Source organism: Thunnus albacares, chromosome 13 (assembly GCF_914725855.1).
Source record: "Thunnus albacares chromosome 13, fThuAlb1.1, whole genome shotgun sequence".
Taxonomy (NCBI): Eukaryota; Metazoa; Chordata; class Actinopteri; order Scombriformes; family Scombridae; genus Thunnus; species Thunnus albacares.
Window position 1 is genome coordinate 32,249,271 of NC_058118.1, and position 23,189 is coordinate 32,272,459.

General features: G+C 40.1%; 2 protein-coding genes across 2 annotated transcripts in view; both read right to left on the bottom strand.

The window, feature by feature from the left end:
• Window positions 1–23,189, bottom strand: part of LOC122995113 (NLR family CARD domain-containing protein 3-like) — a 381,835-nt gene that overhangs the window by 266,467 nt on the left and 92,179 nt on the right. The window lies entirely within an intron of this gene.
• On the bottom strand, window positions 2,140–21,433 carry LOC122995118 (NLR family CARD domain-containing protein 3-like). Its single transcript, XM_044370138.1, has 10 exons — window positions 21,292–21,433; window positions 20,917–21,018; window positions 20,485–20,604; window positions 18,290–18,368; window positions 17,903–18,128; window positions 15,929–17,729; window positions 15,621–15,794; window positions 12,210–12,383; window positions 2,869–2,915; window positions 2,140–2,736 (listed from the first exon to the last, which is right to left on the bottom strand). Exons 2-10 carry the CDS (start codon window positions 21,003–21,005, stop codon window positions 2,189–2,191), a joined length of 3,258 nt encoding a protein of 1,085 aa, XP_044226073.1. The 5' UTR covers window positions 21,006–21,018; window positions 21,292–21,433; the 3' UTR covers window positions 2,140–2,188.

The window sequence follows — 23,189 nt, forward strand, 5'->3', positions numbered from 1 at the left end:
TTAACATGTCAAGTGAACGAACACTGAAATCAAACTGAATAATCTCATTAAATTCCTCACAACCCAAAAACCATTCAGACACTTCATACAGAAAAACTGCTGAATTATCAGACTGATACTTAACTGTTTGTATTTTCAACATGTTTCACTTTTACAAGATGACGAGCAGCTGATCTCAGGTAAACCTTCCAGAGCTGCTAATGTTAGCCTCAACTCTGATATATCACATCTCATCAGGACCGACTCCCACACAGCCCATGTTCCAGTCCTGAAGGCTTTTTCTAACGTGACCTGTGACCTCACAACCCTCCAGACTCTAAATGTACAATGACTGGAGATCACTTTATTAGGAACACCTGTGCAGTCTGATGCGATCCAACACAACAGCTCTGCCATCAATTCTACATTTACAAAGCTTCTACATTCTCAGTTGTTGTTGACGTTGTCAGAAAGGTGATAATTGTATTTTATATTTATTATTGAGGTGGTAGTGGGGCTGCTGTACTGGACTGTGTTATATTGAAAAGTGTTCCTAATATTTTGCCCTCCTGATGCTTGTTAATGGGCTGGAATAAAACCACACAATGGAAAACATGATGGAAATATGACATTTGTCTCCTCTCTCAGTAGAGTCCCACTAGATACTAGTTTTCTTTCTCTGCCCACAGAATCTGTTCTGAACATCAGCAGACTGTTAAACTCCTGCAGCTGTAAAACTTTCTGACTGAAGTTTCATTTACAATCAAAGCTAAAAGCTCAACTTGTTCAACAGACAGGAAAACTTCTGCACACGCTCAGTTTGGGGAAACCTTCCTGAAAATGGCCTCGAGTACAGAAAGAAGAAGCAGCAAACACCTGCTGCCTGGTTTGAAATATGAAAATAAATAATAAATGAAGTTATTTTATCTTGATTTATCTTATTTATTTAAAAACCAACTGAAGGTTAAAAGAAAAAGTCTTTGTTACAACAATAAAGTGCAGAGAAAACAGTTTTCTTTGTTTTGGATGATTTCTCATCTAATTTAAAGTCATTTATAAATGCTGTAACCTTCAACACTCTCACCTGTATATAGAAACATTTGTTGGAGCAAAGTTATGTTTGTGATATGATTTATTTATTTATGGATTACAGACACAAAACAGAAATCCAAGTGATAACATGTTACAGTGAAAACACGTATTTCCAACATGGTCCCAAGATGTTAAAAGACAAAGAAACATAAAGAAACACATTCAACATAAAAACTAATCAATACAATCCTGAAATACAAAAACACACCAGCACAGTTTAAGAAATGAAGACTAATAATAGTTAACAGTTCTTTTTTTATTAGAACTAGTGCAGAGCCCGTTCAAAACGTGTCTGTTCAGAACGGACAGATTGATTATTATTTCTCAACAACCACATATATATGTATCAACTGACAAACGTATCAATTAAAACCATAAAGATTTAACAAATGAACTGGTTTAAATCCAGTAAGAAACTTCACCAGTGAGACTAAACTGAGGTTGAACCGTAGAAGCAGTTTTGTTGGTGTCTGCTGGAAGGATTTGTGGCAGCACTTTACCTTCCAGCTGGGTAATAACAAGGTAATAGTGGGTAATATTTGATAATAACCAGCTAGTAATAATGCTAATTAACATGTAAAAGCTTGGTATTAACAATGGCTATAACTAGCTAATATTAGATAATAAGAATCAGAATCTCATAATTAGCATCATTCCAATATGATATGAACGCAGCATAAAAGCAGCCACACTCCAGCTGCTGAGCCTCAGCCTTCACCATTAGAGGTGTTCATTTAACCAGCCAATAGGAGGCCTGTTGTTCTGACCATCATTTGTCATGTGATCTCTAAATAAGTAAAGGAATCAGGTAACACAGTTACTATGAAACTACTAGAAGAACTACAACTAAACATTGTGAAGATCCCATTCCCATTATCCCATTACAGTTCAAGCCTTTCTAATACACTAACAACAGAAAACAACAACAACTGGACTCAGTTTATCATTTGATTCATTTTACAAACAAACTGTCAATCATGTGGAAACCATGTTTACATTTACAAGCAGTGAGAGATCATGTTGGTACTAAATACCATCAGCTGTGTGTGATCCTGTACAGACTGAACTATCTGGTCAGCAGTGAGAAAGTTTCTCTAACAGGAGGAGACTCTTCCTCCTACAGACCACACAGAGACACTGAGGAACCAGACCAGTTAGGCCAGACCCCAAACCCAGCACACAGAGGCTGAGTGAATGTGGTGTTGAAGGTGTGGAGGTGGATCAGTGTGTCAGAGGAGACTCTGTAGAAGGACAGAATGCCAGCAGGACAGTCCACATACACTGCTACTCTGTTAGAGACAGAGGAGGAGGAGGAGGAGGAGATGGATGTTGATCTGTTATTGTGCCAGACAGAGTAACCACCATCATCAGAGCAGTCCAGACTCCAGGACTGATCATTCCATCCAAACCCACAGTCATCACTGTTTCCTTTCCTGCTGATTCCTCTGTAACTCACTGATACTTTAACTCCTCCTCTCCACTCGACCTCCCAGTAACAGCGACCAGTCAGATCATTTCTACACAGCAGCTGAGACCAGACATCAAATCTGTCTGGATGATCAGGATATGACTGATCCTCATACACATATGTCACCTTCCTGTTGTTGTCAGACAGTTTGAGTTTTCTGTTTACTGTGTTTGGATCCAGTGTGAGTCGACAGAAATCTGATGGAGAGAACGAGACACAATACAGCTGCAGTTATTGATCTATCATCTGTTTGATGATGACATCATCTTCATCCTCAGTAGGATGTGAATGAGCTTTGTTTTGATGAATGAAATGAAAAACACACTTACACTTCCTCAGACCTGGTGTCAACCATCGGACTCCAGCAGGCTGCAGCCTGAAAGGAGGAGGGGGGTCAGAGCAGCACGTTCTCTTTCAGCATGCAAACATGGACATGACATCACTCTAGAAAAAGCAGCTCTGATCCTCATCACACTGAGCTGCTTTGCTGTTGCTATGCAACACAACCGTCCATCACATCACGTCGCACCACGACTATCGACAGCAGCTACATTCAGCCAATCAGGCGTCTCAAAGTCAAATCATGTCAACAATGAGACTTTTTCTTGTCAGACTCAGCAGTTTGTATTGTGAACAGATGACAGGACTGTTTAAACTGATTCACACTAACATGAAAATGATAAACCGCCTGTTTCTGTTTGTCTTTCCTCAACAATCTTTGGACGACTGACAAGTTATTTCCTCTCACACAGGTGGAACATTCCTGCATGATGGTTACAGCTGACGATCAGCTGCAGTCTCAAGAGTTTGAGCTGATTTACTGTCCACCTGTCTGTCCTCACCTGAGAGCGTCCACCTGTCTGTCCTCACCTGAGAGTGTCCACCTGTCTGTCCTCACCTGAGAGAGTCCACCTGTCTGTCCTCACCTGAGAGTGTCCACCTGTCTGTCCTCACCTGAGAGCGTCCACCTGTCTGTCCTCACCTGAGAGTGTCCACCTGTCTGTCTCAGTCTCACAGTAATCAGTGAAATATTCACTAAATTTAATCTCTTCGTGTTCATTGACACCATTTTTCCTTTTTTTTGGTGACAGTCAGCAGGATTTTCAAACTAATGTATTTCAGGTGGAAGCAGGTTTCGTTCCTGCAGCAGGTTTTTTTCTGTCAGTTGGGACTCGGGAGCTCAGAGGCTGGATTGTTTTTTCTCATTTGTTCTTCATTTTTAAACTATAACCGCTACATCACTCAACATTTAATCAAGAGATTTGATCCTTGTTTTCATGTTTTTATTCTAATATTAGCAGTCTGGTGGGACCGGAGAGGACGCGCTGCGTATGAGTATTTTCCTCACTGTTGATTTTAATATATTTAACATTTCTCAACATAAAACATGAAGGCGTCCTTGATAACTCAACAATATGAAAGGTTGTGACCAAGTTTTCTTGTCAGTTTTGGACGATAGCGGAAGCGGCTACATTAGCCTACCCATGATCCTCAGCCACCGTTACTATGGTGAAGACGCTAAAGCTGTGACATAAACTATATTCAGTATAACATTATACAGCAGGGCCGAACTGGGAAAATCATTCAGGCTGGGAAATATAGCTCCAGTCAGACCAGTTTATCAGCGGGGGGTCTGGGGGTCCCCACTAGAAAAACTTTACTTACAAAGACTTGATTTCCTGCATTCTGCTGAATTTTAGTGCATGTGAATAACAAACTAATGAGCCAACAGCTGCTTAGTACAATGTAGTGTTATGAAGCTGAAATAAAACCAAAGGTACATATCATTAAGGAGGGAGACGACACTACTACTACTGTGGCACCAACGCTGCTCTCTACACCTTCAAAAAGAAACAAGCAAGAGCACAACACCCTCCTCAGTTTACTGATATACACTAACAGTTACCCATCAAAGGTTCAAATAGTCCTTTAACCAACACAAACATTAAATAACACACATCTTTAAGTTCCAACAAATGACAGCAGCCTGAATAGTGACAGAAGACGTTGTGTTGTCTCAATCATTTTAAATTATCAGCTCAAAGTATGAACTCACTCACTGAAACTTTCACCAAAACACATGAATTTTATAATAATATTGACCACATTAACTAGACTACATATGTTAATTAGCTTTAGCATTGACGAGACGATGATGACGCATCAGTAACATTAGCTACGTTAGCTAGCTAGCACGTTTATTTCCCTTTCTTTCTCTCTCTCTGCTCCACCCTTCCTCTTTATCCACCGCCCATCTTGCTGCTAAATCATTTAGCCTCTAAATGCACTTAATGCCAAAAGAAACGTGTAACTGCCAACTACTCTCTCTGTTTCTCTGTTTCTCTGAGGCTAGCTGGCTGTGCTAGCTGGCTGTGCTAGCTGGCTGTGCTTCCTAACATGCTGCGGCTAACGCTCCGCTAGCCTCTCAGCTAACGTTAGCCTCGGCTCTCCATGTGGATCCAACCGGAGCACCGAGCCCCGGTTTGTTATTCAGGTTAAAGCGGGAAGAAGCAGCGGGTCTGTCGGGCAGCTGAGTGAAGTGCAGCCTGCGGAGGAAACACCGGGACCGTCAGGGTGAAACAGTCCGCGGAGGAGCTGCTATGTTCGGCTGCACAGATAGGAAACCCCTCGGCTGACAGGAGGTATCACTCTGTCTGGAAAAAAAAACAACTTCTTTTTGGTTTATAACGGCGGTTGTCAACCAGCGTATTAGGTGCATTACCGCCACCTTCTGCTCCGGGGTGTGGACCAGAGATTAAATCCTACACATTAATCCTGTCTGTCTAATAAACTCAAAGAAAACTACTGCTGCACCCACTTGGCAGGTTCATTAAAGTTTGAACACTGAGCTCCTGAAGTCCAGTCTTCCTGAGTTCTTCCTTCATATATTGTCTTTATTGATCATATTTAGTACAATCTATGCTTGCATGCATAATAGTCTCCTCAGCCAGCTGGAAAAAATATGTGCATATATCTTATATATGACGTACTTGATATATTCTCAATACCAAATACACCAAGTTGGGACTTGTGTACTTGCTAGTTCAGACTTGGCAAGTTGGACTCAGTAGTACAAACTTGTGAGGACGAGAGGACGCAGTAGATCATTCTGCAGCTGGAACAGCAGCAGCTCAGCTTCAACACACCTACCTGACTGTACTGTGACAAAATAATCTCAACTCAAAGCTCCACTAACACTTTTTATCTCACAAAACAAAAACCTGACTGACAGAGAGATGCAGTAAATGATTGATGATTCAGTCTGTAATGTAGCTATAATAAAAATCTAAACTGTTATGTAGCATAATAAAATAAATGAAATGAATCTGTTCATTTGAATCCATGTATATGTGTGTAAATGTGGTGATATGTGTACATGTGGAGCTCCAGAGGCAGCGCTGCTGTTCTGTCCAGTAAAAACATGAAGCTTCACTTTACATTCAGACAAACTAATGTTGCAGCTACAATTGTTAAATTTCATCTGTGAGACCAACATTTATCTTCCAGAAGGAATTATATCATATATCTAAATGCTGCGGAGACATTAGAGCCAGCGGTGAATCAGCAAAGAGCTGCAGATCAGTTCATGGATCATGTTCTCCCCGGGATGACCACATGTTGACCGGCCGATCATCTCAGGAGTCGGGCTGCTAGCAGCTGAGATGAGCGGCTGGTCCAAACATCTCCCAACACATCCCAGCAGGTTTACAGACTGGAGTTACTGGGATAAACTGGCCACATGTTGGAATCTACATGTTACTTTCTCTCCTGAAAACATTAAAAATTAATAAAGTCACATATTAATAATCCTACAATTCAAGTTACAACAGCTTTTAGCCTGACTCAAAGTCTCCGCCATCGCTGCCGGTTGGTGTGAAATGCATTCTGGGATACTTGGATGCTTTTCATTACGCTAACGTGTCTCCTGGTTTCTCTCACTCGCGTCTCTTCTCCCAGCGAGGATGAGAGAGAGACGTGAGGACGGAGGAATTTAATTTATCAAACGGGACGTCGTCGCTCACTCCAGCATCATTTTGAGGAGACTAGTTGTCATGACGCACTTCACCCTAAATGTCAAATATGAATAAGTCAGCAATAGAAATGACTAAGTAACAGTTTAAACTGTAAAGTTTGCATTTAAAATTCATGTACAATGAATGAAGACTTTACACTGTTACTTAATCATTTCTACATATTGATAGCTGGAAGGAAAACAGCTGATAACTGCTCCAGTGTTTAATCATTTGATTATAGATCTATAGCAGCGTCTGTCTGTCACAGAATGAGACACAAACAGACAATTTAAACCTGTTAATTACTGAAAGAACAGAACCCACATAAAGGAACAATAGAAACAGCTGCAGCCTGCAGAATATGTTTAAATAAAATGTTGCTTATTTAGTTTGTGAAAGTCTGACGTGCTTTTCAGGCTCAGGATGGTTTTATAGGAGACGCAGCTGTGTGACGTCATGTTTTCCTGAAGGAGCTGAGACGCTCTGAAACACAGAAGAAGAAAGGAGAAGCCTTTTGCCTCATGAAGAGAAATAGTAGAAAGTTTTAATGATTGATTCATGATTCAGTCATCTTTATTTTATAAATAAATAGGCTATGATCAGCTGCTGTTGTGCTTTCATTCCTTCTCCACAGGTAGTTTCCTGATCTGCTGTATTACAACAACAGCCGACTGTTTACTGTCCCGTCAGATCAGCTGACCAATCAATACACACTTTGGATCAAAGGGGTGTTGCCGTCCGTTAAAACACTTCCACTAGGATACACCTGTGTTTCCTGGCTCTAAGCTCCTCCAGGAGCCTCCTCTCTCCTCGCTCCTCGTCTCCTCCAGGTGCATTTAAGGGATCGGAAGATCCTCCATGATGGCGGAGAGAGATCGATTTCCGGGTCACGGAGGAGAGAGGACGCGAGGAAGCATAGAGTTAGCTTAATGAAAAGCACCCACATACATCTCAAGTCTCTGATTAGAAAGATTTGTCTTTTCATGATGTTATTTCCTCCATTAAACTGTTTCTTGCTGACAGACAGACTCTTCCTGACTTTAATTTGATCCATAATAACAGTTCAACACATTTATATTTTACATCATTTATCCTCATTTACATTCAGTCACATGTGAGGCTGAAAATTCCTGAGCGTCGGGTTTGATATGAGTTACATCATTTCCATTTTCCCTGAAACATTTAGCCAAATACATATTTTCCAGTGTTCAAAAGACACTCTGATCATATTCTGGGTTATTAAATAATGAATTCACTATCAGAATATCAAACAATACAGATGCAAATAATCAATAAATAATATAAATGCATTCTGTGAGTAGAAATGGTTCCTGTGCCTCTGAGCAGGACACAGTATAAATGCAGAATGCAGGTTGTTATTTATGTTTGTTAAACAGGTAACAGCTGCAGAGAGGAAACAGCTGCTGCAGTGATAACTGTGAACATTTATTAGTATTAATCAGAAGTTTCTACAGCTGTTAAAACTGACTGACAGCTGATCAGCTGTGATCAGCTGCCGCCGTCATCAGAAACGGACGTCGCTTCATGTGACACTTCAGAGGAAAGGACGTCTCATGTCTCTAAAAACAAATGTTCTCGTTTCCTCTCTCCTCGCTTTGTTTCCTTGGTTGCATCTCAAGTCTCTTAAATTGCATCCACGTTTCCCTCACTTGCTTCTTTTCCTTGCATCTTAGTCCCTGTTTACACCTGGTATTAACATCCGTCTCAGGTGATCCGATCACAAGTGGACAGCTCCAAGTACGTCTGTTTACACCTGGTATTAACATCCGTCTCAGGTGATCCGATCACAAGTGGACAGCTCCAAGTACGTCTGTTTACACCTGGTATTAACATCCGTCTCAGGTGATCCGATCACAAGTGGACAGCTCCAAGTACGTCTGTTTACGCCTGGTATTAACATGCGTCTTGAGTGACCACTTGTTATTCGGATCTCACTTCCTCGCTCTATATGCAAATTAACACAGACATCATTTCTGTTTGCAAAGACTAAATTAGTTCCTTTTTAACTGGCGGGAGGATGTTGTGGAAATGTTTTATCGTTGCTCAAGAACCACACAGAGACATAAAGAAAGCATTAAACATTGTTACTTGTTGACGCAGTTGTAGACGCTGTACAATCCATCACACCATCAGTAACAATTATACAAATGTCCAAACACAAACAAAAATACAATCATCTTGTATTTTTGCAGAGAAAGCATGTTGTTCAGCCGGCCCTTTCTCTAAAGATTGTTAACCCAAACCAGACAGCTTTATACCTCTCCAGAATGAAAGCTAAAACAGTCTGGTCCCTAATAGACACTTCCACAAACTGTTACACCTTCTTACAAACAAGTATGGTCATACGATCTAACAGAAACCTCATGGTCAATCAATAACTTCAAACATGGACATCCTTCAACTTTAGCTTGTCTAGATACCTCATGATCCACACAGTCTCTAAAACAGCAGGCTTAAGACAAAGATATCTCTAGCTAACCCCAGAGGTCAGCAAGCAGCCCTCAGATAGAAACAAGTTCAAGAGTTCAACTAGACTAGGAGCAGGATTTCTTCACCAGCATGTATACCAAAATGACAATGACATTACATCACATTCAGTTGACAACAACCACTGACCCCTTAGTTTAACAACATTTGCAACATATAAACAAAAGATTTATAAAATGATAACCTACTATTCAGTTTTCTTTCACAAGGACCGGGGGTCTGTGTATCCTCCGTCCAAAGCTGTGTTCAACTTGTTTGATAACAGGTTAAACAAATATACAATGCATTGTGCCCCCTCATGAAAATCAAATGCCCGTCCTATTGATTTACTCTAGCGCCGCGTCTGAACGTATATAATATATATATAGTTATATCAGTGGCAGCTGGTGACTCAAAATATTGGGGAGGACAGGAGAAAAACCAACATGGAATCTCACAACAAACCACATCAAACTATATCATTGTTCCCCAGCTGATGAAATCAGAGGGGTGGGGGACAGTTTTATATGCCAATAAAACTATTTGCTTTCAAAAACAAAAACCCCTGAGTGTTGAAAAGGCTGCTTCTTTAAATACATTTAGCATATACATATTGTTTCTAAACAAAGAAGAGCTCATTTTAGCCGTGCAGTGGTTCACAATGTGTCATTTTACCAACAAAGTTAAATTCAAATTTATAGTATTGTTCTATTGTGACAACAGATTTATGTTCTCATCAGAAACAGACAACATATCACATGATTTACACGTGTTTCCTGTGTATTTTCTTAGTATACAGAAATATATAAAGTACCACAAAGCTTATAATGTGATACAGGAACAGATCAGTGCTGAATACTAGAAAGACTGAACACTAAAAACATTCACTGATCTAAAAGTGTAGGTTCACATCAGAAAGTATTAATGCATGTATCAAATACATAACTTACACACTCTGATCTATATGCATCACATATAAAATATAGTCTACAAAGCTGACATGTTAACACTTGTTATTCTAGTTACTTTAAGCTTATTACTCAATATACAACTCAGCTTAAAAACCAACAATGAAGAAACTGTTACAACAAGCAGCCAGACCTCCTGCACACTCATTCACTAATCACACAACATCAACAGGTGACTGAACAACCACTCAATTAAAAACTGGATCAATTCCACATGAATGAGTAAGTCCAGACAGCTCACTGTAACTTCAACAAGCAAACTACCTACAGCACATTATATGATCTCTGCTGCATTCTGGTTAAGGAGATAAATTCACACAACAGCCACACAGAGACATTTAACCATCAGAGATGAAATTAGCAACCAAAGAGACAGAGAGAGAGAAGCTGTATCTGACTCACGTTATCTGATGTCTTCTTCTTTCTATCATGGAGATGAAGTATTCATGTCATAACATCCATTTGTGGCTGTTGGTCATCTTGTTTGTTAGTTAACAGAACTTTGTGGCTGCTGGTTAACCAGTCTGATATCATTAGCAACAATGACAAACAAGCTAACTCTCCTGGTTGTTTCATTTAAATGATGTTGTTAACTTTCTATTGTTGTTGGGAGGAGTTCACTTCAGAGCAGCAGCACGTCACCGTAGTCCCGGTGAGGGTAATTTGGTTGTTGAAAGGGCCTAAATGAGATGTAATGTTTTACTGATGTGTTTAAAAATATAGTTTGTAATTTGCAAGTTATAATTTATTTTCTAATATGCTACTCTATCAATTTATCTATATCTTACTGCTCTTCTTCTCTTATCAGTTCGTCACACTCATGTACGTTACAGTTGTAGAGAACTGAAGATGAAATCTGGAAACTATCATTGGACCAAAGTGATGTCAATATTGTATTCTGGTTGTTGATTGGTTAGGGAGGACGTCCTCCCTTGGAACATCATTTTACGTGTCTTGGCCAATCTTAGATTAGCATGAAAAAAAATGAAGTACTTTAAATTGATGTAAGAGATCCGCCCTGAGGAGGACAGCAGGAGTCCGTCCTCCTCTGCCCCCCACTCCCCCCCCACTGCTCCCCACCACCACCTCACACACACTGCTCTTTCTCCTCCTGCCCTGCAGGTGTCACTGTTGAAGCATTTTAATCAGAATTTCAATCATGGATTTCTTCCAACGAAGAGATATTTCATAAATGATAATGACATTTGGTAATGGTTTATTTCAACCAAGTATTCTTTTTATATTTTGATCTCCCTGTTGCCTCTCAAAAATAGAAGATGAGCAACCTCCTCTGCCTCTATGGACCAGCCTCCTCTGATTATATATATATATATATATATATATATATATATATATATATATATATATACATATGTGTGTGTGTGTGTGTGTGTCTAAATGTATGAATTCTTTGATCAAGAATATATATGTATATGTATATACTCATTGTCACAAAATTTGCACCTTCCTATAGATAGCCCGTTGGCTCACAAATTATAATAATAATTTAATCAAATTCAAATATATTCTTTACATTTCAATGTACAGTACAGTATGTTGTTCCTGATTGTAACCACCAATCTTCAGTACTGTATAATGTTATACTGAATATAATTTATGTCATGGCTTTAGCTGGCATCGTCACCATAGTAACGGTCGCTGAGGATCATGGGTAGGCTAACGGAACTGCTTCCACTATGACAAGACAAGAAAACTTGATTTCTCACAATCAAAGCTGAAATAATTAAAACGGATGGTCATAACCTTTCATATTGTTGAGTTATCAAGGACACCTTCTTGTTTAGTGTTGAGAAATGTTAAAGATATTAAAATCGACAGTGAGGAAAATACCCCGGTACCACCAGACTGGTAATATTAGAGTAAAAAAATAAAAACAAGGATAAAATCTTTTGATTAAATGTTGAGTGATGTAGCGGTTATAGTTTAAAAATGAATAGCATATGAGAACAAACAATACAGCCTCTGAGCTCCCGAGTCCCAACTGACAGAAAAAAACCTGCTGCAGGAACAAAACCTACTTCCACCTGAAATACATTAGTTTGAAAGTCGTGCTGACTGTCACGAAATAAATGGAAAAATCGTGTCAATGTACACGAATAGATTAAATTACATGACTATTTCATGAATTGCTGTGAGACTGAGTTGGTCCATACCTGAGAGAGTCCACCTGTCTATCCATACCTGAGAGTGTCCAGTCTCCAGTGTGGATCCTCCAGGCCAGCAGACAGCAGCTTCTCTCCCGAGTCTCCTGGATGATTGTAGCTCATGTCAAGCTCTCTCAAATGGGAGGGGTTGGAGCTCAGAGCTGAGGTCAGAGAAGCACAGCCTTCTTCTGTGATCAGACATCCTGACAGGCTGCAGACACACAAAACAACATATATGTCACATGATCTGAGATCACTGCAGGACTGGAAGGTAGTGTCTTTATTACTTTCATCACTAGTATGTTTCTGTAATCTTTAAATTTAAACTTAATACTTCCAGTCACTACTTCTAAATTCAAATGGCCAACCACAGTAAGGTTTGTATTGTGAGGCAGTTCCAGCTTTCTGTAACCTTAGTCAACATGATGTTAGCGTCTGCTAACTCTTCACTGCTAAAAATAGGTCTAAATAAAGAATAGTGAAAGAAGAAGCAGCCACAATGAGCTGCTAAGATGAAGAGCTGCAGGTGACAGATATGACTACAGTTTGTAAGAGGATCAAACCTCCAACATGTCACAGAGGTAAATGACTCCATATCAGATGCTCGCAGTTGAATACAGATCAGGAATCCCAACTAATGTGGCATATAAGGACTGAAGGTTGTGGCACAGTAAGAATACATTTCTGACTCCTTCACTCATAGTCACTGACTACACTTCATACAGTTTCAGGAATCATCCAGAGTTTAAAGGTTGTATGAAACAAAAGAAGAATCAAATGGTAGTTAACCACATAACAGCTGGGGTGCACTGTCATATCACCATTGTGCCTAAAAATCACTATCATCCCAGCACAGATACTGCACTGAAATTAAAGGAAACTATAACTGTTACCAAAACACTGATCACTGAACAACTGTCTGCATGTGTGTTACTTTGGGCCAATTACACAGTTCTTCATTCAGTTTTTGTATCTAAAACTCCTCTCTCGTATTTCAGGTTCAAACAGCAGAGACAGAACAAAACAAATGGAAATACATTAGTAGAAAGTTATTCACAGGATCTAAACACACAACTGGTCTGAAAATAATTTGAGTAGAGAAATTGTCCAGGTGTTTATCAAGTCATATAAATCACAGTTTAAATAGTGATGAGTTGTGCAGGTTGATGAATTCTGACCTGAGAGTTTCCAGTGCACAGTGTGGACTCTCCAGTCCAGCAGACAGCAGCTTCACTCCTGAACTTTGCAAGTTGTTGTTACTCAAGTCCAGCCCTCTCAGATGGGAGGGGTTGGACCTCAGAGCTGAGGCCAGAGAAGCACACCCTTCCTCTGTGATCAGACATCCTGACAGCCTGCAGACACACAAAACAACATACATGTCACATGATCTAAGATCATTGCAGGACTGGAAGGTAGTGTGTTTATTACTATTATCACCAATATGTTTCTGTAATCTTTAGAGTTAAAATTAATACTTCCAGTCACTACTTCTAAATTCAAATGGCCAACCACAGTAAGGTTTGTATTGTGAGGCAGTTCCAGCTTTCTGTAACCTTAGTCAACATGATGTTAGCGTCTGCTAACTCTTCACTGCTAAAAATAGGTCTAAATAAAGAATAGTGAAAGAAGAAGCAGCCACAATGAGCTGCTAAGATGAAGAGCCGCAGGTGACAGATATGACTACAGTTTGTAAGAAGATCAAACCTCCAACATGTCACAGAGGTAAATGACTCTGTATCAGATGCTCGCAGTTGAATAAAGATCAGGAATCCCAACTAATGTGGCATATAAGGACTGAAGGTTGTGGAACAGTAAGAAAACATTTCTGACTCCTTCACTCATACTCACTGACTATACTTCACACAGTTTCAGGAATCATCCAGAGTTTAAAGGTTGTATGAAACAAAAGAAGAATTAAATGGTAGTTAACCACATAACAGCTGGGGTGCACTGTCATATCACCATTGTGCCTAAAAATCACTATCATCCCAGCACAGATACTGCTCTGAAATTAAAAGAAACTATAACTGTTACCAAAACACTGTTAACTGAATTACTGTCTGTATGTGTGTTACTTTGGGCCAATTACACAGTTCTTCATTCAGTTTTTGTATCTAAAACTCCTCTCTCGTATTTCAGGTTCAAACAGCGGAGACAGAACAAAACAAATGGAAATATATTAGTAGAAAGTTATTCACAGGGTCTAAACACACAACTGGTCTGAAAATAATTTGAGTAGAGAAATTGTCCAGGTGTTTATCAAGTCATATAAATCACAGTTTAAATAGTGATGAGTTGTGCAGGTTGATGAATTCTGACCTGAGAGTTTCCAGTGCACAGTGTGGACTCTCCAGTCCAGCAGACAGCAGCTTCACTCCTGAACTTTGCAAGTTGTTGTTACTCAAGTCCAGCCCTCTCAGATGGGAGGGGTTGGACCTCAGAGCTGAGGCCAGAGAAGCACAGCCTTCCTCTGTGATCAGACATCCTGACAGACTGCAGACACACAAAACAACATACATGTCACATGATCTAAGATCATTGCAAGACTGGAAGGTAGTGTGTTTATTACTATTATCACCAATATGTTTCTGTAATCTTTAGAGTTAAACTTAATACTTCCATTCACTACTTCTAAATTCAAATGGCAAACCACAGTAAGGTTTGTATTGTGAGGCAGTTCCAGCTTTCTGTAACCTTAGTCAACATGATGTTAGCGTCTGCTAACTCATCACTGCTTAAAATAGGTCTAAATAAAGAATAGTGAAAGAGGAAGCAGCCACAATGAGCTGCTAAGATGAAGAGCTGCAGGTGACAGATATGACTACAGTTTGTAAGAAGATCAAACCTCCAACATGTCACAGAGGTAAATGACTCTGTATCAGATGCTCACAGTTGAATAAAGATCAGGAATCCCAACTAATGTGGCATATAAGGACTGAAGGTTGTGGAACAGTAAGAAAACATTTCTGACTCCTTCACTCATACTCACTGACTCTACTTCACACAGTTTCAGGAATCATCCAGAGTTTAAAAGTTGTATGAAACAAAAGAAGAATTAAATGGTAGTTAACCACATAACAGCTGGGGTGCACTGTCATATCACCATTGTGCCTAAAAATCACTATCTTCCCAGCACAGATACTGCTCTGAAATTAAAAGAAACTATAACTGTTACAAAAACACTGTTAACTGAATTACTGTCTGTATGTGTGTTACTTTGGGCCAATTACACAGTTCTTCATTCAGTTTTTGAATCTAAAACTCCTCTCTGGTATTTCAGGAGACAGAAAAAAACAAATGAAAATATAGAAATAGAAAGTTATTCACAGGGTCTAAATATACAACTGGTCTGGAAGTAATTTGGGTAGAGAAAATGTCCAAGTGTTTATCAAGTCATATAAATCACAGTTTAAATGGTGATCAGTTGTGCAGGTTGATGAATTCTGACCTGAGAGTTTCCAGTGCACAGTGTGGACTCTCCAGTCCAGCAGACAGCTGCTTCACTCCTGAACTCTGCAGGTTGTTGTTACTCATGTCTAGCTCTCTCAGACTGGAGGACTGGGAGCTGAGAACTGAGGACAGAGCTGCACAGCTTCTCTCTGAGAGGTTACAACCACTTAGTCTGGAAAACAAATGTGGAAAAATACTTAAAAACGTATTTTTCTCCCATCTTGAATATATTTCTTTATAATATCTTCTTTATATCTTTTCAATAAATCAATAAATCAATCAATAAATAACTCTCTGTGCACTTACAGAGCTTTGTTGGAGGCTTTGACCACTGGCAGCAGCCTCAGAAGAGCCTCCTCTGAAGCAGAGTATTTCTTTAGGTCAAACACGTCCAGATCTTTTTCTGATGACAGTAAGATGAAGACCAGAGCTGACCACTGAGCAGGAGACAGTTTATCTGTGGAGAGACTTCCTGATCTCAGGGACTGTTGGATCCCCTCCACTAAAGAATGATCATTAAGTTCATTCAGACAGTGGAACAGATTGATGCTTCTCTCTGTAGACAGATCCTCACTGAACTTCTTCTTGATGTACTTGACTGTTTCCTGACTGGTCAGTGAGCTACTGCCTGTCTGTGTCAGCAGACCTCGTAGGAGAGTCTGATTGGTCTGCAGTGAAAGACCCATGAGGAAGCGGAGGAACAAGTCCAGGTGTCCATTTGGACTCTTTAAGGCCTCATCCACAGCACTCTGGTAGAAACATGTCTCTGCAGATTCTTCTTCTCTTGTTTCAGACTTCTGGGATGTTGTTCTGTCTCCTGCCAGCAGATTGACTCCAGAGTTGATGAATGTCAGATGGACATGAAGAGCAGCCAGAAACTCCTGAATGCTCAGATGGACGAAGCAGAACACCTTGTCCTGGTACAGCCCTCTCTCCTCTTTAAAGACCTGTGTGAACACTCCTGAGTACACTGACGCTGCTCTGATATCGATGCCACACTCTGTCAGGTCTGATTCATAGAAGATCAGGTGGCCTTTCTGCAGCTGCTCAAAAGCCAGTTTCCCCAGAGACTCGATCATCTTCCTGCTCTCTGGACTCCAGTGTGGATCTGTCTCAGCTCCTCCATCATACTTGACATTCTTCAGCTTGGACTGAACCACCAGGAAGTGGATGTACATCTCAGTCAGGGTCTTGGGCAGCTCTCCTCCCTCTCTGCTTTTCAACAGATCCTCCAGAACTGTAGCAGTGATCCAGCAGAATGGGATGGGGCACATGATGTGGAGGCTTCGTGATGTCTTGATGTGGGAGATGATGGTGCTGGCCTGCTCCTCATCTCTGAATCTCTTCTTGAAGTACTTCTCCTTCTGTGGGTCAGTGAACCCTCTGACCTCTGTTACCATGTCAACACACCAAGGAGGGATCTGATTGGCTGCTGCAGGTCGTGTGGTTATCCAAAGGCGAGCAGAGGGAAGCAGTTTCCCCCTGATGAGGTTTGTCAGCAGCACATCCACTGAGGTGGACTTTGTAACATCAGTCAGGATCTTATTGTTGTGGAAGTCCAGAGGAAGTCGACACTCATCCAGACCGTCAAAGATGAACACAACCTGGAACTCTTCAAACCTGCAGATTCCTGCTTCTTTGGTTTCAGTAAAGAAGTGATGAACAAGTTCCACCAAGCTGTACTTTTTCTCTTTCAGCACATTCAGCTCTCTGAAAGTGAATGGAAATGTAAACTGTATGTCCTGGTTGGCTTTGTCTTCAGCCCAGTCCAGAGTGAACTTCTGTGTTAAGACTGTTTTCCCAATGCCAGCCACTCCTTTTGTCATCACTGTTCTGATTGGTTCATCTCTTCCAGGTGAGGCTTTAAAGATGTCTTCTTGTCTGATGGTTGTTTCTGGTCTGTCTGTTTTCCTGGTTGCTGTTTCAATCTGTCTGACCTCATGTTCATCATTGACCTCTGCAGTCCCTCCCTCTGTGATGTAGAGCTCTGTGTAGATCTGATTCAGAAGGGTTGGGTTTCCTGCTTTAGCAATCCCCTCAAACACACACTGGAACCTCTTCTTCAGGTTAGACTTGAGTTTACGTTGACACCTGCCAGCAGGAGTTCCTGAATGAACACACAGGAAACAGGATCAATGAATGAAGTATGAAGCAAATATTTAAACATTTCATTCCCTCAAAGAATGAGTGAATAAAACATATTTTCCTCCATCTGTTGAGATATCAGTAAATGTCTCATTTATCCATCATGTTAAATCTTTATAGAAATCCTCTTACTGCTCTGCAGACGGTCAGCAAGCTCCTCCTGCTTCATTCTCCTCAAGAAAAGCAGTGTGATCTTCAAAAATGCATCTCTGCTATTCCTCCTCTGCTCTTCCTCCTCACCATCCAACACCTCCTCATCCTCCTTCTGACTCTCTAAGCATTCTTGATAATCTGGACTCAGAACCTTCTGCATCTTCTTCAGCTCATTCTTCACAAAGGTGAAGATGTTCTCCTCCAGCAGCTGGAACAGAATACTATATGAATGACACAATCAAACTGAAATTATGAAGCAAACATCAGATACATGTTGGACAGACTGACAATCCACTGGTCTACAAAGTGCAGCATGGAGATGATTGTGAACAGAATAGATGTAAAAGTAGTTGTTGTACATGTACAGACCATAAATATGGAGTCCAGGGGTGTTTGATGCTGCTGGGCAGACTGACCACTGGGAACCTCTGAGCTCTCCTGGTCCACTCTGTGGAAGAATCATGAAGAATGAGTTCACATTATGTCTGTCCACACAGAGACAAACACAAGCTAAAGGTCCATCAAGTGATATTTGGATGTGAACAGAGAATCAGATGACTCCCTGTAGTGGTAAAGCTTTACTAGTCCTGCTGATCCCACTGAGAATCAACAGCTCAGTCTGTTTGTAGCTTTCAGCTCAGTGTTTTGCTTCATCAGTCAGTTTGGTTTAGTCTCAACAGCTCTGAACAACCCTCCATACAGCTCTCCCTCCCTCACTGTACACTGCTGAAGTGCCCTGGAGCAAGGCAGCTACAACCTCCAGCTGCTCCAGTGGAGCTGCTCAGTGTCTGCCTGTATCAGACTGGTTGAAGTGGGCAGCTCCCAGTATGAAAATGACATTTAGGTGAGAAAGTGAGAAAGTCGGCAGGTGTCATGTCTTAGGTTTTTGGACGTCTTGTGTTTGAGCAGGTTGAGGAGTATTTAGTCAGATACAATATGTTGTATGAGCTTCAGTCTGGCTTTACAGCAGCAGACTCTACTGGCACCTGTCTTATTCATTTGTTTGATTTTATTAGACAAAACCTTGATGGAGGAAATTATGCTGACTAGCAGAAAGCTTTTGACACAATGAATCATTCTATACTGTTGTCAAAGTTACAGTGCATGGTGTTTGGACATACTGCTGTAAAATGGTTTATTTCTTACATTACAGGAAGAACTCAAGTCTGTGATGTTGAAGTGGTTCTATCAGAACCTCAGGATATTACATGTGTGGTGCTGCACGGTTCTATTTTAGGGCCTCTTTTATTTCTTATGTATATAAATGATACGACAGCTGCTGTGACATGCAAGCTGCTGCTGTATGCTGATGATTCTGCATTACTGCTATCTGGGAATGATGTCAGTGAAATTCACAACTCTTAGTAATGAATCAGAAAGTGTGAGAGAGTGGCTCATAGATAACAAGCTTTCAATACATTTGGGTAAAACCCAGTCAATCCTGTTTGGAACAAAGACATCAAGAACAAATACACTGAAAATCTTTTGTAATGGAACTGAAATTTTATAATATTTTGTCTCATATTTAGGAATAATGTTGGACCAGTCACTGTCCTGTGAATCTGTTGTTGATAAAATATTATCTAAGAGTGGCAGCAAACTTCAGTTCCTGTTTCACAGACTAAGACTCTTTTTGACTTTTCTGTTGAGAAACTTCTCATGTCCTCATTGGTACAGCATCAGTTTGATTCTGCCTGTTCTGATTGGTTCAGTGGTTTGACATCTAAATTTAGGAACAAACTGCAGGTGATGCAAAATAATATTATTCAGTATTTATTAAATGTATCCTGTTTAACTCATGTTGATGATGAATTCAGAAGTGTAGGACTGCTGCCAGTACAGCTCAGAGTAGAACAACAGAAGCTGCATCATATGTTCAACATTATCAATGGGTTTGCTCCTCAATACTTCACAGATAACAATGGAACATACTCAGCATGGCTATAACACCAGGGCCAGTGTGTGTTCATATAAAGTCCCTCCAGTGAATAATGTAGCCAGAAGTTCCTTTTTTTAAGCTGCTGCCGTGTTGTGGAACAGCCTCCTGTTACACTTCCAGCTGTTAAAAATGAGAGGAGCTTATACAAGTCAGGTCAGGACTTATTTATGGAACATGGTCACAGGTTTATAATGAAATCTGCAATTCCATTTTTACTTCAGCCATCAAATTGTCTTTGTTGTACTTCGTGTTTTGATGTGGGCGTTTATTATTTTCTTTAATTTGTGGTGATTCAGTTTTATGTTGTATGTCTTGTGTTTTGTCTTTTAACATCTTGGGTCCATGTTGGAAATAAGTGTTTTAACTTTAACATGTTTTTTATGTCTGTAATGTATAAATAAATCATATCATGTCACTTTTCATATGAACAAGTGAGTGCAACACCATGAATGTCTTCCAGGAGAGACTGTCTGAACATGTGATCTGTTATCTCCATATTTAAATGATTATCACGTCTCCTCCCTCTCTATGACGGCCGGCTTTTCACTGACGTGGTCGGACAACACGTCATACAAACCAGTTCTTTTCTAGCATAACCCGACGTTTACTGTCAGTTACAGCTTACATCTGATCAGCAGATGGACGTCCTCCTTTAAAAGTAACGAAATCCTCCTTCGACCGGTCGCTCTTAAAGGACACACAGCTGGGTTCAGGTCCAGGAGAGTCTGGTCTCTGCTGCTGGATCCTGAAACAACAACAGCTCTGATAAATGTGCATGTTGGATAGAAATGAAAAGTCTGTTCAGTCTTTGCAGCTTTACATTCTGACCTTCCATCAGCAGGTTGTCCAGGTTTAAACCATATAGGTTTCCCCATGGACCGGTCACTCTTCATGGACACACAGCTGGGTCCAGGTCCAGGTCCAGGTCCAGCAGAGTCTGGTCTGTGCTGCTTCTCTGTTCTTCAACACAACACACACAGAGCTCTGAGTGTGAATAATGATGGTGGAGTGATGTGAGTGGAGAACAGCGATGGACAGTTAGAGATCCTCATCTCACCTCTGAGCTTTGGTCTGGCTGTCATGTTCCCTCCGCCTTCGCCTTTTAGAGGGAGGGACTCCCTCCTCTCTGTCCTCACACTGATCCATAGCAGAGAAACACCTTCACACAAACACAACAACAAGCTCATTCATTACAACAAGCTGCACATCACACCAGCACTGCAGTTACAACAGCGTCATTCTTGATTCAACCACCAGATGGCAGCAAAGTAAGACATTATTCTTCATTTCCACTGAGGTTTAATGTTTCATGTTTTACTTTCAGAAGGTTCCAGTTCTCTGTTGGCTTTTCATTTACCACTATAGAACACATTTAATGGAGATGAGCTGCTGGTGGAGTCAGCTGTGTGGCAGAAGAAATAAAAATACTCACCAGGTGAATTCAGATCCACATCCAGTCACAGAGTCTTTGTAGCTTCACCTGCAGAGGAAACACAGAGAGAGAAACTGCTGCTGATTCTCCTTCATCAGTCCTTCATCATCAGTCTGAGGACTCTGGTTTTCTATGGAGTCATTTGTACTTTTTGCTGTTTTAATTAGAGATTGTACTGAATGACACTTTATTGATTAATAACAGTTAAGCAGCATATCACACTTAGAGGCCTGACATGTATTTCAACTGATGATTTAGTGAATAAACATAAAGATACTGATGCAACAATTTTCACAAATATCAGTGGAGACAAAACTTGTGAAGTTTGTCAGACACTAAACGTGTTCTCTCTCTTTTATCCCCGAGGAGATTAGAAGGAGCCACAAGATCACATGAATGTTTGTATTTCAGAGCATCAATGCATCATATTTTTATTTACATTCATCTTTATTTATGGTTCTGTTATAGTTGCTACAGCTGTGTTATATTCTATTTGATCTTGTGGGAATGTTGTCTGTCAATCAGTGTTAGATTATAAGGATCAAAGTACAGACGTTTCCATGATTTATGGTTGAATTAATGGAGCATCATCATCATCATCATCATCATGTACAGTAAAGATTAAAACAGGCAGAATAAGAGAGAACAATCTGTCTGACTCAACACTAAATGCAGTTCTGTACAGCAGAACAAAGATCTTCCTGTGATGAGGCATCACATTGTAGTTTAAACTCCGTCATTATTCCACAAACAGAGTTTACTGTGTTTTGATGACAGTGATTCACTTTGTAGTTTATATAATGTGACATTGATTTTATATTGATATAGTATAAAGATACTGAATGAAGGTTTGGCAGCAACATAAACTTTAGTTTCTATTGCTATAGCTCTTAGCTTGGTTAAAATACTGAATATCATCAATGAAAAGATGTTTTCAACAGTTTGTCTGTGATATAGTTTAGAAAGATTCCAGAGAATATTATTTAATGACTTTTATTAGCTGTTAATCACTAACCATACCACCTGTGAAACAAAGTCTCCCTCACTACCAGCATGATACTGGTTATTAAAACATGCACCAGTTTAAAGGTGACTGAATGGGGCGACCCTTCATACTGACACTAAACTTCTCTGACAATGAATAAAATGTTTTACACAAACAAACTCAAGACTGTTTGAAACCGTTTGAGTTCATTTGATGTCAAACTGTCAGAACATAATCACATGACTGTGTTTAAGTGCAGTTAGTGACGTGTTGAAAGCTGATAAAATGTGTATCTGTCAGGTTGGTGAGCTGTTGTTGACTTGCTAGCTAGTGACAGTGTTCCTAATATAACTGCAGCACATTTTACTGTTTGATGAACAATAAATTCACTGCAGAACATCTATTAAAACATGGTTTACTTTTACTGCTCAACATTAAACACAACTAAACAGCATATTATTAATAATCTATTTCATTCATTTATGAAAAGCAGCAGCATCATACATTGAGCCTTTAACACTCAGTGTCAGCTGTGTATTTATTTGAGTCTCATTTATTATTATTGATGCACATATTACATGTTATATGCAGGTAATTTTTCAGAGTAACAACAGACAATGAAAGGTCGACTGTTGGAATTAGTGTTAAAATAGTGCAGACGTGGAACAATGTGTGGCACAGGGGTAACATTCATTAAGACCTGCATTATTGTCTCTGATGCTGTGAAATACACGCAGTGATGGAGGAAACTCAACTGCAGTCAAATACAACAGTTGTTGAAACAAGCTGATTGAAGGTCATTTGTTGGGTTTGTGATGTCACTATTCTTCAGCCAGCACATGGTCTCAGTTGGGTGTTGTGTGTTAGCAGCGACCCACACTGACACAGTTCTGTAGCAGCTAGTTTAACTGAC

What these genes read in the sequence shown, in the direction of transcription:
- LOC122995118 (XM_044370138.1), bottom strand. Translation starts at nt 21,005, where the DNA reads ATGGATCAGTGTGAGGACAGAGAGGAGGGAGTCCCTCCCTCTAAAAGG. An exon ending in CGTCCATCTGCTGATCAGAT is followed by an intron (nt 18,369 to 20,484) that starts GTAAGCTGTAAC and finishes ATTCTTCCACAG; the next exon opens with AGTGGACCAGGAGAGCTCAG. An exon ending in GACACCAGGTCTGAGGAAGT is followed by an intron (nt 2,737 to 2,868) that starts GTAAGTGTGTTT and finishes TCTCTCCATCAG; the next exon opens with ATTTCTGTCGACTCACACTG.